The following is a 13,935-nucleotide window of genomic DNA, read 5'->3' as shown; positions in this document are numbered from 1 at the left end:
TGATTGGTCACAGTTGGAATACTGAAGCACTGGTTTAAGGACGTTCCAAAATTGTTTGGCAAGTCACTTTCTGTGCAGCTGGTAAAGCAGTGAGGAAACTTAACAGGCAGAACATGGCAAGCTAGAATTAGGCTGTTTATGTAGACTATGCCCAAAGGCACATCTGCTGTGGCTACCTGTATAAAAATACTGGAGAATGCAGCCATGCCTTAGCAGTACTTTATTGTGCACATTTACATGTTCTCTGAATTAGTGTATCCTAGGCTCTTGAAATCATCACATTCATGTAGCAAATTCTTCAACAATAATACCCTTTCACTTTTCACCACAATATATACAGTTAATGCTAACCTGTGGTAAAAGCAAGTTACAGCACTGCAGAAATGGATATATAAATTATACACAGAACTTGTACATGAAGAATTAATCAAATTGCATACTGTTAAATGGGAGAAAATTACAAGAAATACAGCTAAAACTTATAATGGGAAATTCAAAATATACTTTTGGTATATAAAATCATGTACAATTAAAACTCCAGTGAAGTGCTTTTTTTTTTTTTTTTTTTGCTTGAAACTACAATGTAGTGGAATAGGTTATTGCATAACTTGCCTTGGCAACAGATGTAGGCTGCCAAGAACCACAGAAACTGTCCTCAAATAAGCTATTGCCTTTCTTAAATCCTCCTCAAACCTTGTTACTTTCTTCTCCTTGACTTAGCATCTACACAACCCTCTTCCTACTTCTATCCAGTCCTTCATAGTTTCTTCTAAATTGACTCAAGCAGACTTCAAATTACACAGTGTAACCCTCACCAGACTCTTACCCTTTTCAACTATTGCACTTTCATCCATGCAGACATACAAATCCCTTAAGCTGCTGCAAGTTCAGTACTGTTTTGTCCAGAATGGACGAGCTCAGGTGGTTAGGAGGGGAATCTTTACATGAGTAGAGGTAACACTGGTGCTGTAAGCTGAATAATAAGAAAATAAAACACCAGGTGAAATACAGTATAGGGGTTTTGAGAAGTGTATAAATACTGTTGTTTCGTTAGTTCTCTAACTCGATTCTAAACGCAAATAATACTAGATGCTAGACTATGTAAAGCTTTTGTTGGGGTTGTCTAGACTAGGATTTAAGTGTGTATATAGCATGTTACCACTTAAAATCCTAGCCTTCATAAAGCTTTGGTGACTACTTAATTATGCATGTAATAGGTGAAGATCTTGTGTCCTAGAACCCAAAGAGTTGATCAGTAATGAGAACTCAACATTCACTGGTATCGAACAAAATATCCAAAATCCTGACATGGGACAGTTACTGTGGGGTTGGAGCAAACTGGACAGCATATCTGCACTCCGCAAATGACACCTCTGAACATTTAACACAAGAAAGCTCCTACCACAGAACTTAAAACACTGCTTCAGACGATAGTTGGCGCAACACTGTAGGTAGTGGAGGTATCGCTCTCCTCATCAGTGGCGGGTCACATAAAAACGATCCTCATTTACAAACTGCAGATCTTGAAAATCTTGGATGCTGTCCATTTAACAAGAGAAAGCACCATTAAAACTAAATATCATAGTTTTATTTCTCTGTGTGAAATGATCAGAAATGATGGCTCCAGTGTATGTTTTAAGTTTCCAGTTACCAGCACGGTATTGCACTGTTGTACAATTGAATTCAAGCAAGGGTTCGCTGTCTAGGTTTTATTCGTGGATATAACTGTAAAAACAGAATAAAAATATTAGGCTTTGCATGGTTGATACCAAGTTTTATATAAATCAATTCAATTATAACCAAGAGGTACTTATTAACAAGAACCGGGTGATGCAAAGTGTTTCGGGGGTGAGGCTTTTGTAAGCTCCAGCATGTTCTTGGGTAACTTCTGAAAAATTAAACCAGAAACAGCAAGAGACCAAGGGCTGACTTCTTCCTGCCAACAGCAGCAAAAGGCTGCTCTGAACATGACTGTTCATATAGATCAAGATCCCAGACTAGACCATAGGATGCTTTTATCCAAGTACAAGAATTCCCTGTCAAGCCTTTGAGAGAGCTTATTTCCTGTTCTATAAGGTTTTCTTTGCATTTTATCCTCTGTATCATCTCTCTACTTAGCAGCCTTACGTTCCTGGTCTCTCATGATAGCAGTGTTCCATTTGACCGAGAGCAGCATAAACGACTTGCCTACAGTGGTCATTGTCAAGGCTCTTTCCTGTTCTAAATGTGTACCTAGCTATCTATTGTATATATTAAATGTGTACCTAGCTATATATATTGCTTATCCTGTGACAGGTATTAAAACCCTTCCTAAAGAACTTCCTGGGCCAAAGCTTCAGGCTGCCTAATAGAGCCCCTGCACTTCACATAGGGGCACTATATTTCAGCCAAGGGTGGGGGGGAATCTTAACAATTAAAGCATAAACTATATTAAATACATTAACTTGCCAAACCAAAATGAGCACTAATCTCCTAACCATAGCCTCTCCTTTTTCATTACAATGACAGAGGCCAGAGGGAATAAGGGTAGTCTGCTTTGCAGCACTTCATAGCAGTGTATCCAGATGATGCACAGAGGGATTCTGACCAAAGATCCATCTTGTGTTCCTACTTCAGGAGGAAGTAAAAAACAGAAGGGAGAAGGCACCTTAAAAAGAACTTACCCCAAGAAGATTTTTAGGCACGTAGCCTTCTTTATCATTGAGGCGGGCCCACCACCACTCTGTTTCGTTGTCATCCTTGCGTCTTAGAATAGTGATGGCATCGCCCTCGTGGAACGACAACTCATCATTATTCTGCGCTTCGTAATCCCACAGAGCGTACACCACTCCTTTATTCATCACTCCCAGCTTCTCTTGCACTCCTGATAACAACAAATTAGAGAACACACAAGACAGTAAAATATCCTGGTTTTCCCTCTGAGATTTTTAGTGTGGACACTGTGGCCCTAATATTAGTCTCTTATTAGTAAAATTTCATGAACAATTTTCAGCCCTTCCATGATGAAATGCTTTCAGAAGTGTAACTGCATGATAAAACCAAATTTTACAGACTATTTTAAACCAATGTAGGGCATGAGGTTTTTCTCTTTTATTTTATATGCAATAGAAACTACAATCTTTTATTCAAATGAGGATAAAAATAGTTTTACAAATGTTTGAGCAAAGCAGCTTTGCAGAGCTGCTGTATATTTCGCACAGGCCTGCTTTCTACAGCAGGCCTTACACAGTAACACTTGAAGCTTTTGATAATCTGCACAGTGTCAGATATACAGAACCTTAATAAAGCTTATATCCTCTGATGGAAATTAAAAATGTCTGCTCCATCAAGGTACTTTTCTTGCAAAATATATCTTAGTAACTGAATACATTCTGTAATTTAATGATTCATAAAGTATATGTGTTTCTTCATGTGATCTGCTAGAAGTCTGTGCATCTGGAAGTTGGAGTATCTCTGTCAAGGTGCTTGACAACTCACTGTTATTGTCAAAAGCTCCCCGTGGAAGCATTTCCTTGAAATTTAACTTTAAAAATCTGTAACATTAGAAGCCTGTGAAGTAACTCAAAGAACAGGAGGACTATGAGCGACATAATCATGAATAATCTGGTTTTTGCATTTTGAAAGAACAGGCGAAGTGCTACATTGTCAAGTTTGGGACCTAAGCAATGTTTTATGCAGATCAGAGACAAGAAGGGATGAATTTTAGAAAAGCTAAAAAAAGTTTGCAAAGTAGCGTCACAGCTTACCATACAAGAACTGGGAACACTGAATATAACCTTCTTCCATCTCTTCACACTTGTCTGCAGCAGTTTCTATATCACTTATAGTTGAAGCAAAAATAGCTGCCCCAGATTCAACCAGTAGTTTACAGAGATGAACACTATTGCAAGAAGCAGCACAATGCAAGGGTGTCCTGAAATAAAGCAAAAACATAGACATTAAAGAAGAAACTTCCCTGAATCTTAACTATTTTGTCTTGCAATATAGAGTTTAGCCTGTCTATTTTTAAAGGAAATTGTTCTTTATGATTATAGTATATATATGCATTGTCCAAAACCTGTCAAGCAACTGGAGTGGATTCCAGGATTTATGTTACTCCAGTAAAGCCAAACACTATAAAATAGATTTTAGGAAAAATGTTGATTTTTATAGCTTACAAACCTGCTGGGTATAAAGAGATATTTTCCAATAGCAGGAAGTTTGAAAGGTAAAATAAGGTGAGGGCGAAACCAATCAGCACAGCGAGGTTTCACATCCCCTCCAAATGTGTCAGAAGTGCTACATCTACCTGCATGGCCAGATTGTTCAAGAACACCAAAAATCTGTGGTGGGTTCTATGAAGATGAAACTTAAAGTAACTTTTGTCATTTGTTATTTACAGTTTCATTATTTCAGCATGTGAAGAAGAAATGCAACTATACTACTAAGTAAAACCAAAATGTAGTATACTTTATGATTTAAGTGTGCTAGCACATGAACTGAACACAATGTAACTTTCCATTTGAGTTCGTCTCCACCTAGAGATTGGACAGTGTTCATTTGCTGGGGGTAAGGAAATTGTTCCCCCAGGAACAGGTCTCAACTAATTTTAAATGTGCATCAAAATGGTGTTTCTCCCAGATGCTAAGGTAAAAATCTTGACACTTACCACCCATCGCTATCTGCTGCATTTACATTTACGCCAAAATCAAGCAGGAACTTCACAATGTGGTGATGACCGGCACACACTGCATTATGCAGAGGTGTAATTCCTTCATCATTTGGTTTACTGGGATCATCAACCTATTGAAAACATAAAATAGTTCAGCACTTTTTTTATTTTTCTCCCCTAAATATTTAAAGGGGTTGCCATTGTTTAGAAGCTCACCTCATATATGATTCGTTGTACAAGATCAAATTCTCCCTCCAAGGAGGCATCTAGGAGGAGGGCCAATGGATTGAACTTCACTCTCAAACCGTGGCCTGTTCTTTCTGAGTTAGGTTTCTTCAAGTTGGTACGTTTTGTCTGAGTAGAGATGAAGGTTGGAAGGCATGATTTCAGGTTGCGTAAGTATTACAAACAATTCGGTTACTTTTTAACTAGATTAAGAATCCCATCTTCCTCAAACGGTAAGGAGAGGTACACAAACGTTTCCATTATAAAGTCTCTAACTAAAAGGCTTGAGATCTTACTACGACTTATTCAGTTAAAAAAGTGTGCCAATATAATTTAGAAGCTTCTAAAGGTATTAAATACAAGGAACAAAGTACTTAATGATTTTTGAGCCCCACTATTTTCATTGTATCTAACATAAGCTGAATGTGTTTCTGGTGCATTGTCTGAGACACTGTCAAAACTTTTGCTTAGACTAGAAAGCATGCCACAATTAAGCCTGAGTATCAGTCTCTACTCAGAGGAATCTTTGCCTTGAATTAGCAAAAGTATCTGCTGGAGGTCAGTACCAAAGAGTTTTGCTGCAGAAAGGAAAAGTACAGAACACAAAGCTATTTTACGTGACATTCTGCTTCTTCTGATAACACCAGCTATTCTCAAGATCTGAAACACATTTAAATGTGTTTGAGCATATTCTGAATCATTCACATGTATCCTTGTCACTTTCCAGAAAAAAAGTCTATTATTAATTACAGCTTTTATAGAGTGTTTTTCATCTCTAGCACTGGAAGATCTGTTTTCATTTATGCTCCTTTTCAGTATGGCTATTTCAGTTTGGAAAATACACCTCTCACAGTATGAATAGTATCTTTTGGTGGCATATTCCATTCTCCCAGAAGTATCCTGGCCCACTTGTGCTCATGGAAAATGCATACAAGGTCCTGTGCACACTGCAGTCAAATTGTCAGAGGAATGCAAGGTCCCTCCGTGAATCAAGAAGTGGAGATACTCTTTGAAACCAATGTTAAAGTGAGTCATATCAACAACTAAGAAAAAAATAATCAGTTTTCTCCCTAGTTTCATTTCTCCATATGCTGTAGATTTTGGTAATGACAAGTATTTAAAATATCTTGGTGCAGCTGGAGGAGGGACTTTGAAAGCAATTCAAATTATGCAACAAGCCCATTAGAAAAACATTTCTGCTAAAACAAGTCAGCTGTGTTGCTGCTAGTGTTGTCAGCCCTGGTCTCACATCTCTCTGCTGTGGGGGAAAACGAGTGCACTTTTCTCAGAACAGTTATTTTCAGCTTGCTTGCAAATTAAAAAGCTTCCCGCTGCCATAGCTCACCCTTCGTTTCATACAAATTGTTATCTTTGTAGGCCCATAGAAATGAAAAATTATTTTTAATGGAATCTCAGGTCCCAGAATTAGTCCTACGAGACTATATCCTGTAAAAAGTTCCACAGCCTAAAGTACATACACAATCTCCCATTGCCTGGATGCATATTTTCCTTATTAAATAGCTTACAGTACCAAAGAAACTAACCCATCAGAATTCTCATTGGAGCCCTCCTGGTTTTCTTTTCTTTTAGTATCATGAAACTTGAAGTGCAAACATAGTGTTCAGCATAAGCTTACCATCTTCCAGTTGTGCTTAAACACACAGCTAATTCTACAGTTCACAAAATTGTCTTTTTGCTTTGTTACTTACTGGAGGAAGCGGAGGAGGAAGAGCAGGTGGCAAAGGAGCTTCATCTTCTACTGGAGAACTGACCTCAGGCGTGGGACTGGGTGACTGTTCAGTAGAAGGAACTATAGCAGGATTGTTGTTGTTATCTTCAGTTGTCTCAGATGTTTGATTTGTGGTTTCAGTGCTTATCAGTTCCTCAGTAGCAGGAGAAGGTAATTCATTGTCATTGGCATCTGACGAAGGGGGTGGCTCATCAGGAAGAGGAACTGTAGGTTGCACGGAAATAGGTTCTTCAATATTGCCATTGGTACTAGTGTTTCCGTTATCAACATCTGCTAGGATGCCTATGAAGTCCTGTGGATTGCTTGGCTGATAAAAAGGAGCACTCTCTATTCCTCCAGCAAGAGTATTAAAGCGCTGATACAATAATTTTTGTATATTTGGTCCACTTGGGCCTTCTGGTTCAGTGATAGAACTACGCTTCTTTAATGGCCTAGGAGCATTGGCCAATTTTCTTCTCAGAGCTTCAAGGTCAGCATCACTTTGATATCGTAGGGGTGAATGCACAATAGGTGTGAGCTTAGTAGGACTGAGAGGACGAGGAATGTTTTCCACATTGCTATTTTCACTGGATGATGGAGCATTTTCCAGCTCTTGATCTTTTTCAGAGACCTCAGTCTGAGGCTGAGATTGTGGCTGTGAGGAAGTCTGGGCAGGCAAAGAACCATGAAGGAATGGCAAGGGTGAGGGAGAAGTTGAACCAGATTGTAATACAGGTTTTCCATAAACTGAAGAAAAGAAAGATGGGAAACAGTGAAGAACTGTTCTCAAATTACATAATAAAATATTTGCAAATAAACTGCATATGTGTCTGTTGCTACTTGTTTGACGCTAATATAGAAAGAAAAAAAAAATATATTGGAACCTATCAAACCAGAAATAAATGATGTGATGCTTCTTACAATTATAAGCTACAAGTAGCTACAAGTAGCACCCTGGAATGTTTTTCCTCTTTCATGAGGAAACAGTAAGAGGAGAAAAAAACCCTCTCCTCTCTAGACACTGTTTTTTCAACTTGTTTCTGGAAGTATCGGTAGAGTATCTATTGTTCTAATAGATAGAACAATATTGTTCTAATTGCATCTTGTTTTAAATAAGTATACATTCAATTACGTTTTATCACCCCCAAAATATATGGGATCATTTTTCTGCCATGCTGCATACATAAAAATATCTTTCCTCTTCTCACTGATGTAGACAAATTTTTCAAACTGATACAGAAAGTAAACTAAGCCCAATAAGAAGATCTCAACAGTCTATTTCAAAGGGAAAAAATAAAGCAAAATATATTCTACCTGCTTTTACCGACTTATTTAAGGTATTGTATACAGCTTGTTGATAATTCTTTGGTGGTGTTGCTTGCTGAAGATACATTGAATAGATGGAACTAGAGTTCACTGTCTGTGGCCCTTTTCTGGGAGACTGAGGTCGTGATCCTTTATCAGCCAGAAAAGGTCTGATTGCCACAGTCAAAGGGAGCTCTGGCCTGCCATCTCCTCCGGGAAACAAGGGGGGACCAGACGGTTGATACGTAGGGCTGGGAGGTACAGAAATTCTCTGTTGAATCTGTTGTGAAGAACTGGGCTGATGTACATTGCTTGGTGGCGGAAGTGGAACAGGTCTTTGCCGATTTGTTATACTTGTGCCAGGTCTGGGCAGACTGCCATCCTTCCTTCTTTCTAGAGAATTTGTAGAACCTGTTCCTAAGGGAATTGGACTTGGATAGGTCCCGTAGTTTTGAGGCAACTGCTTGCTTACACCAGGAATTGTTGGTGGTACCTTCCCCAGGTCAAGACCCTATGTAAAACCAATAAAAAAGTATATACCATTTAATTAAATAACATACTTGTGAGCAAGAACATTCCTCATTCAACAAAACATACTAAATTATCTTGTGTGATAGCAAACAAGTCAATATAGACAATTTGTGTTCCTTAATCACTAGGTATGATTCTACCTGAATTTATCAGAAGACCTCATCATACGTCAGAGGCCACTGTTTAAAGGCATCTTCAGCTATAATACAATAATATGAATCCAAAACTATTTGCGTACTTTCAAAGCCTGAAGAACTTGTTTTATGTTTTGCATCTCAGCATCTAGTTGATAACATATTTGATAATACGTAATGTGGTATCAGAGTTTACCAAAACTATTTAAAGACAAGGTCCTTATTCTTTAAAGAATACCATCTTAAAGAATTCATAAAGTACTAGAACAACAGTGCAGAGAGACGCCACCAGCGGACTCACTTTTGTAAGACTTGTGTGGGAAAAAGAGCACATTGAAAAAGTTATAATCTACACCAAGGAAAAATGGTAACAAAGATTTGAATTATAAAAATAGGAAGGTGGGAGAGATGATTAGAAGAAGCAAAGGGAGAGAAAAGGGGAGATCAGATGTGTAAAAAAACAGGAAGGAATATGAATTACTGAAGTTGGAAAAAAAAGATATAAATTGTAATGTGGTAAGAACAGAAAGGAACAGGAGGAATACAAAGGTAATGTTCTTTATGATTTTTAAAATAATCATCAGCAGGGAAACTGAATGTGTAGGTAACTGAAGTTAGTTCAGCTATGGAAGCCAAAGGTTCATTATTTTCAGCAAAGCAGATCTATAAATATATCACAGATGAAACCCACCAGCTTATCAGTACTTCCTAATACTGAAGTTGGCAAAGGCTGGCTGGATATAGTTCCTTGTTTTAAAGCAGTATCCATGCTTGATTCTTTCCAGTCTGTGTTGGAGATCTGAGGGGGTTTTACCACAGGGGTTGAGCTCTGTTTAAGTATTGGCCAATTTCCATCATTAGCTTGAAAACAGACAAAAATACTATATTTAAGATAATCCACACCACCATTGTAAACAAGCAAAACAACATGTGAAATGGAATAGCTTAGATTACAACAGGATTAATTTGATTTCAGAAATGAGATAAATCACTATTAATGCTTGATTTGGAAATCAATACTGAAAGCCCAATCACTGCATTTAATATGCTGTTCATTACCTTGATATTCAAATTATATTGAAAATTCCTATAGAAAAGAAGTTGGTTAAAATTTTGGTTTGAGTGTTGCATATTCTTCTATTAGAAGGCAAACAAGTTCAGAACACAAATCCTCATAGAAACACTTTGTCAACATATTTCTTTTGGCATTATGCAGAGACGCTGTCAAATTATGCTAAATGTTATGTCTATGTAAGCTCGGAGTGGACTTACTCCAAATATAAACTATGGTTACTAGATTCATTCACTCATAACAGGATGTAAAAGCTCCTTTCAACAACAGGGTGGAACAAAAGCATACATTCCTTTGCTGGAAGTGGTGGTTAACCTACCTTTTGTTTTTCCTCAACATACTCACCTGATTAGAATTGCCCCAGAGATTTAATTTTAAAGAAATTTTTAAAGTCAGCTGACAACTTCAACTCACCGTGTCAAGATACAAGTCATGGGCTTTTATCTTCATCATATGCAAAAAAAATAACGCATAGCTGTACATAAACTGAGGCAACAAATCCTTAATAAAGTCTGGATGCGTTGATATGTTACTTCAACAACTGCGTGAGACTGTTTAGTTTCTGTTCTCTAAGTAAGCAAGGGAGTTTAAATAGCATTTAGATCTGGCTTCTAGGAAGTAGATAGATCCTAAGGCTTTGATTTGCCTTTAAAAGATTAAACTTCAGGTTTCTCTTACTCTAAGGAGACCAGAGATCATTTCTCCTTCCCTATTGCCTGTAATTACCTTAGTGGAACACTGAGAATCAGTAAAGATGACATGTAACGTGTAACTAACTTTACTAGAGGATAACAACTAAAATGGAGGGGAGTTGGGGGTGTGTGTAGATTTACTGAGATTTCTGGACCCTACCGTAAGACAACATCAAATGAAAACTGGGTTATTTAATGGCAAAGTTTCCCATTCCATTTGAGTTTTAAGCCCCTAGAAAACAGAATCAGTAAGGCTACTCTTTCCGTCCTCTGTCTAGTATAGTGGACAGTCTAAGAATAAGCTGCATAGGAATATTCTAGTTACAGTGAATTTAATATCACCACTCTACTTTCTATCCATGAGCCTTATCCTCTTTATTGATCCATGAGCTTTATTCTTTTCTTCCCACCCCACGGAAATGACAACCTGAAGATTTCTTGACAATTACCACCCAATGTTTTCACTATATGAGTGCAAATTCAGCCTATTAGCTCAAACATATTTATAGGCTTGTCACTTTTAAGTGAGCAAAAAAATAAGAAGTTCGACCTCTGCATTTAAGCTACCACTGTAATTATTTTTCAATTATATGTGCAGACCATTCCTTGATATTCCACACACAATATTCTATTAACCTTTCAGATCAACTGTGTTTGAATTCTGAGAGATAATTACTTTGGAGCAAGAGTATTTTTGTGGTTAGTCATTTAAACAAGGTTAACACTTCCATGTTTTTACACTGCGAATATAGCATATAGTGCAGAAATCACTTTTTACACTTGCAGACTACCAGGAAGTGATGAGGCCCAGCTTTAGTACTGGCAACATCCAAGAACTGGATGTGTTGGATTTTTTGTTTGTTTTTGTCTTTAATCATCTGGTTATCAAGAACAAGACCAAAAAAGATGACTGTCTAAACACTTTGACTAAATAACAGCAAATCTTCCAAGTATGCACTGAATTAGCATTTACTGTACAAAATATACAGGACATTCCATAACTCCAGTAAGGTTATGGTTCAGTAAAACTTTTGTGTAGAAAATCAGTAAAAGGTGTTATAACTGACTCATGGTAAACATGAAAACATCTTTGGCCATAAGTTTAGCTATGAAGAATGTACTTACAGAAACAACAGCAAAAATCCCAAAGAATGTCATTATCTTACCTGCAAATACAAGCCCACACTCTTGTATTAGAAAGACAGTTATACAAAAACTTTTTGTAAACCTTCCAATTCCAAATATTAGCATGTTCATCCCCAAATTCTGAGGTAACAGATTGGAAGTAAATTCAGACTCTCTCTCCTCTCTCTAATTTCTCTGTTTCATTCTACTTACATAAACATCAGAATGTAACTGTTACCACATCCATGTCTTTCATATTACAATCTGGCAGACTTGCCAACTACCATGCATTTTCTGTGACTGCTTTTCTCACGTACTCCCACAACCCAAGCTGAATCTCAGGCACTTAACTAAGCTGCTGTTGCAATCTGCAGCTGCAGTGTATGGTGCCAGAGGCTGCATGATAGGTGCTCAGAGGAGGCAACCAAACAGCATCTGACTTCTGCTATCTTTGGTGTGACTGAACAGGTCCCACTGTTGCCCATCTGATGGCAACGCCCTTCTGACAAGCCCTTACTAGCTCCAGCTCTCAGCCACCCCACAGTCATTTCAGCCAACTGGCTTTATTTTCTCCTCCAACTGTACCCTCTTGTCCACTGCTTCTAAGACTACCCAACACCCAGAGTATTTCGACTCCCAACAGTCCATTTTGCATTTACATAAATAAGACAGTGACATGTAGACATAATAGGTTTTGTGCATTTTCTCTGCTTTTCCTAAAATTTTTTGTAGGTCTGGATCCAGGACACTTACTATAGCAACTGAAGTGCAAACCAAGTATTAACATTTCTGTCCAATGGAAGTCAGCAAGATTCTTGCTATTGACTTGGACAGAGTGAGCTTTTATCCCAACTCTGGGGCCAGTGCAACATGGAAACTCAAAGTTTCCCCACAAAGTAACTCAAGCTGAACCTGTAGATATAATAAAACATGCTTTGGTGATTACTATGAATTTTCCAATAACAATTAGAAAATTTCAAGTTTTTTCAACCAAAAAAATCTTCATCCCTAGTACACTACTCTAGTACTCCAGGGATGAATTTGCTGCAAATTTGTTTCCTGCAAAGATGAAAAGCAACTTCTCAACAATTTTACATTTCCACAGCATCTTCTGCATGCCAGACCACAACACAAGCTCTAAAGATGCTGTTTAACATGCATCTGTATGCAAGAGCTCAGATGACCATATTAAACACTGAGTTCTTAGCTAGCCAGAGATCTTCTACGGACTCACAGTGCTGGGTGTCAAAGAGAGTAGGTGCCAGGCGGATGACATTGTGAACAGCAGACTGAAGAGAAGTGGGAGGTGACAGAATAGGATCCACTATTATGTCTAAATCAGAAACCTTCCAGGTGTCTGGAGATTTTTTCACACACCCACAGTCTGTCTCTACCGGACACACCAAGGCAGATCCAGTTACACAGAAAAAGAAAGAAAAAAAGTGGTGGAAAAATTATAACAATGACAATGGAGAAATTAGAACAGGAACACTCAGATAATGAGAAATAAAAGCATGACAGTTGAAAAAAATTTCCCAGTTTCTTTTCTTCCTGGGAGCATATAAGTCTCTCCTTACATATATCTATCTTATAGGACTTTATTCATGTACATTCAGAGTAATAAACACAAAATCAGTCCTAAGGTAGAATAATTACTTTTATAAAATCAAAAAGTAATCATTCAGAGATCTTGTAACCTCCTGAGGTAGGTCTAGAAGTGGGTATGTCTATCTTCTGAGGTTGATAAATATAAAATAGTGAATTATTTTTGGTTGGTGAACTTAAAAGTTACGAGTTGTCCTTTCTCACATATGGAAGAGGAATCCACGTCTCAAAAACAAAACTGTTGCAAATCTGTCACTGCACCCTGCAATTAAGTCATTCCATATTCTTAAGACTTTTCCATAAAACCACAGTGAAGGGGTTTGTTCAGCCTTTGAATTAAACTAAAGGTGGTGTTATATCACCAATATCAATGGAAAAGACTGGGTTTGTTGGTTGTTTTTTTTTTAATGTTTTGTTTAGATATTTTCACCTCCTGACCTTGGGGTTTTTGCGGGGGGGGGGGGGGGGGGGGGGGGGGGGGGGCATTTCTGTCATTCTTTCCTACAGAGATGTTCCCTCCATCTCTTCCTCCCCATTTGGAAGTATGCTGCAAGCTTTGCTCGAGTACTCAGTTTTAAGTACTGGAACATATATGAATATTGCAGATTTGCTCTAGTGGTCATTTTTTATCTCATTTTTAGATGTCTCATAGGAGACCAGGGGAACTAAGCCTTGTGGTTAGACCCATGGGATCATGCATTTTTATTTGTATGATGCACATTTTCCTAGCTACTGCTTCTTAAGAACTCTGATTTTGCTGAGATGCGAGCAGAGAGGTGAGCTTTGGCAGAATGAGAACTTAAGGCAGAAGTGTCATGACCTGCTTCCTTCAGTCTCCAACGTAAATTTAAAAAGATAGTAATTCT

General features: G+C 37.9%; 1 protein-coding gene across 8 annotated transcripts in view; it reads right to left on the bottom strand.

Moving 5' to 3' along the window:
- Positions 1-205: 205 nt before the first annotated feature.
- PPP1R13B (protein phosphatase 1 regulatory subunit 13B) overlaps positions 206-13,935 on the bottom strand; it is a 71,647-nt gene continuing 57,917 nt past the window's right edge. For 4 of the 8 annotated variants that reach the window (XM_075753451.1, XM_075753452.1, XM_075753448.1 and 1 more), the window contains exons 10-18: positions 12,699-12,854; positions 9,267-9,436; positions 7,920-8,421; positions 6,586-7,352; positions 4,868-5,005; positions 4,649-4,782; positions 3,747-3,913; positions 2,664-2,863; positions 206-1,725 (exon numbers count right to left, since the gene is read on the bottom strand). In XM_075753451.1, the coding sequence (XP_075609566.1) occupies positions 1,684-1,725; positions 2,664-2,863; positions 3,747-3,913; positions 4,649-4,782; positions 4,868-5,005; positions 6,586-7,352; positions 7,920-8,421; positions 9,267-9,436; positions 12,699-12,854 (2,276 nt within the window). In that variant the 3' untranslated portion in view covers positions 206-1,683. The remainder of the gene's footprint in view (positions 1,726-2,663; positions 2,864-3,746; positions 3,914-4,648; positions 4,783-4,867; positions 5,006-6,585; positions 7,353-7,919; positions 8,422-9,266; positions 9,437-12,698; positions 12,855-13,935) is intronic. The other 4 variants (XM_075753456.1, XM_075753455.1, XM_075753453.1 and 1 more) reach the window with 1 other exon arrangement.

Source organism: Balearica regulorum, chromosome 5 (genome assembly GCF_011004875.1).
Source record: "Balearica regulorum gibbericeps isolate bBalReg1 chromosome 5, bBalReg1.pri, whole genome shotgun sequence".
NCBI lineage: Eukaryota > Metazoa > Chordata > Aves > Gruiformes > Gruidae > Balearica > Balearica regulorum.
Note: the sequence above shows the minus strand (reverse complement) of the source record. Positions and strands in the feature narration are given on the sequence as shown.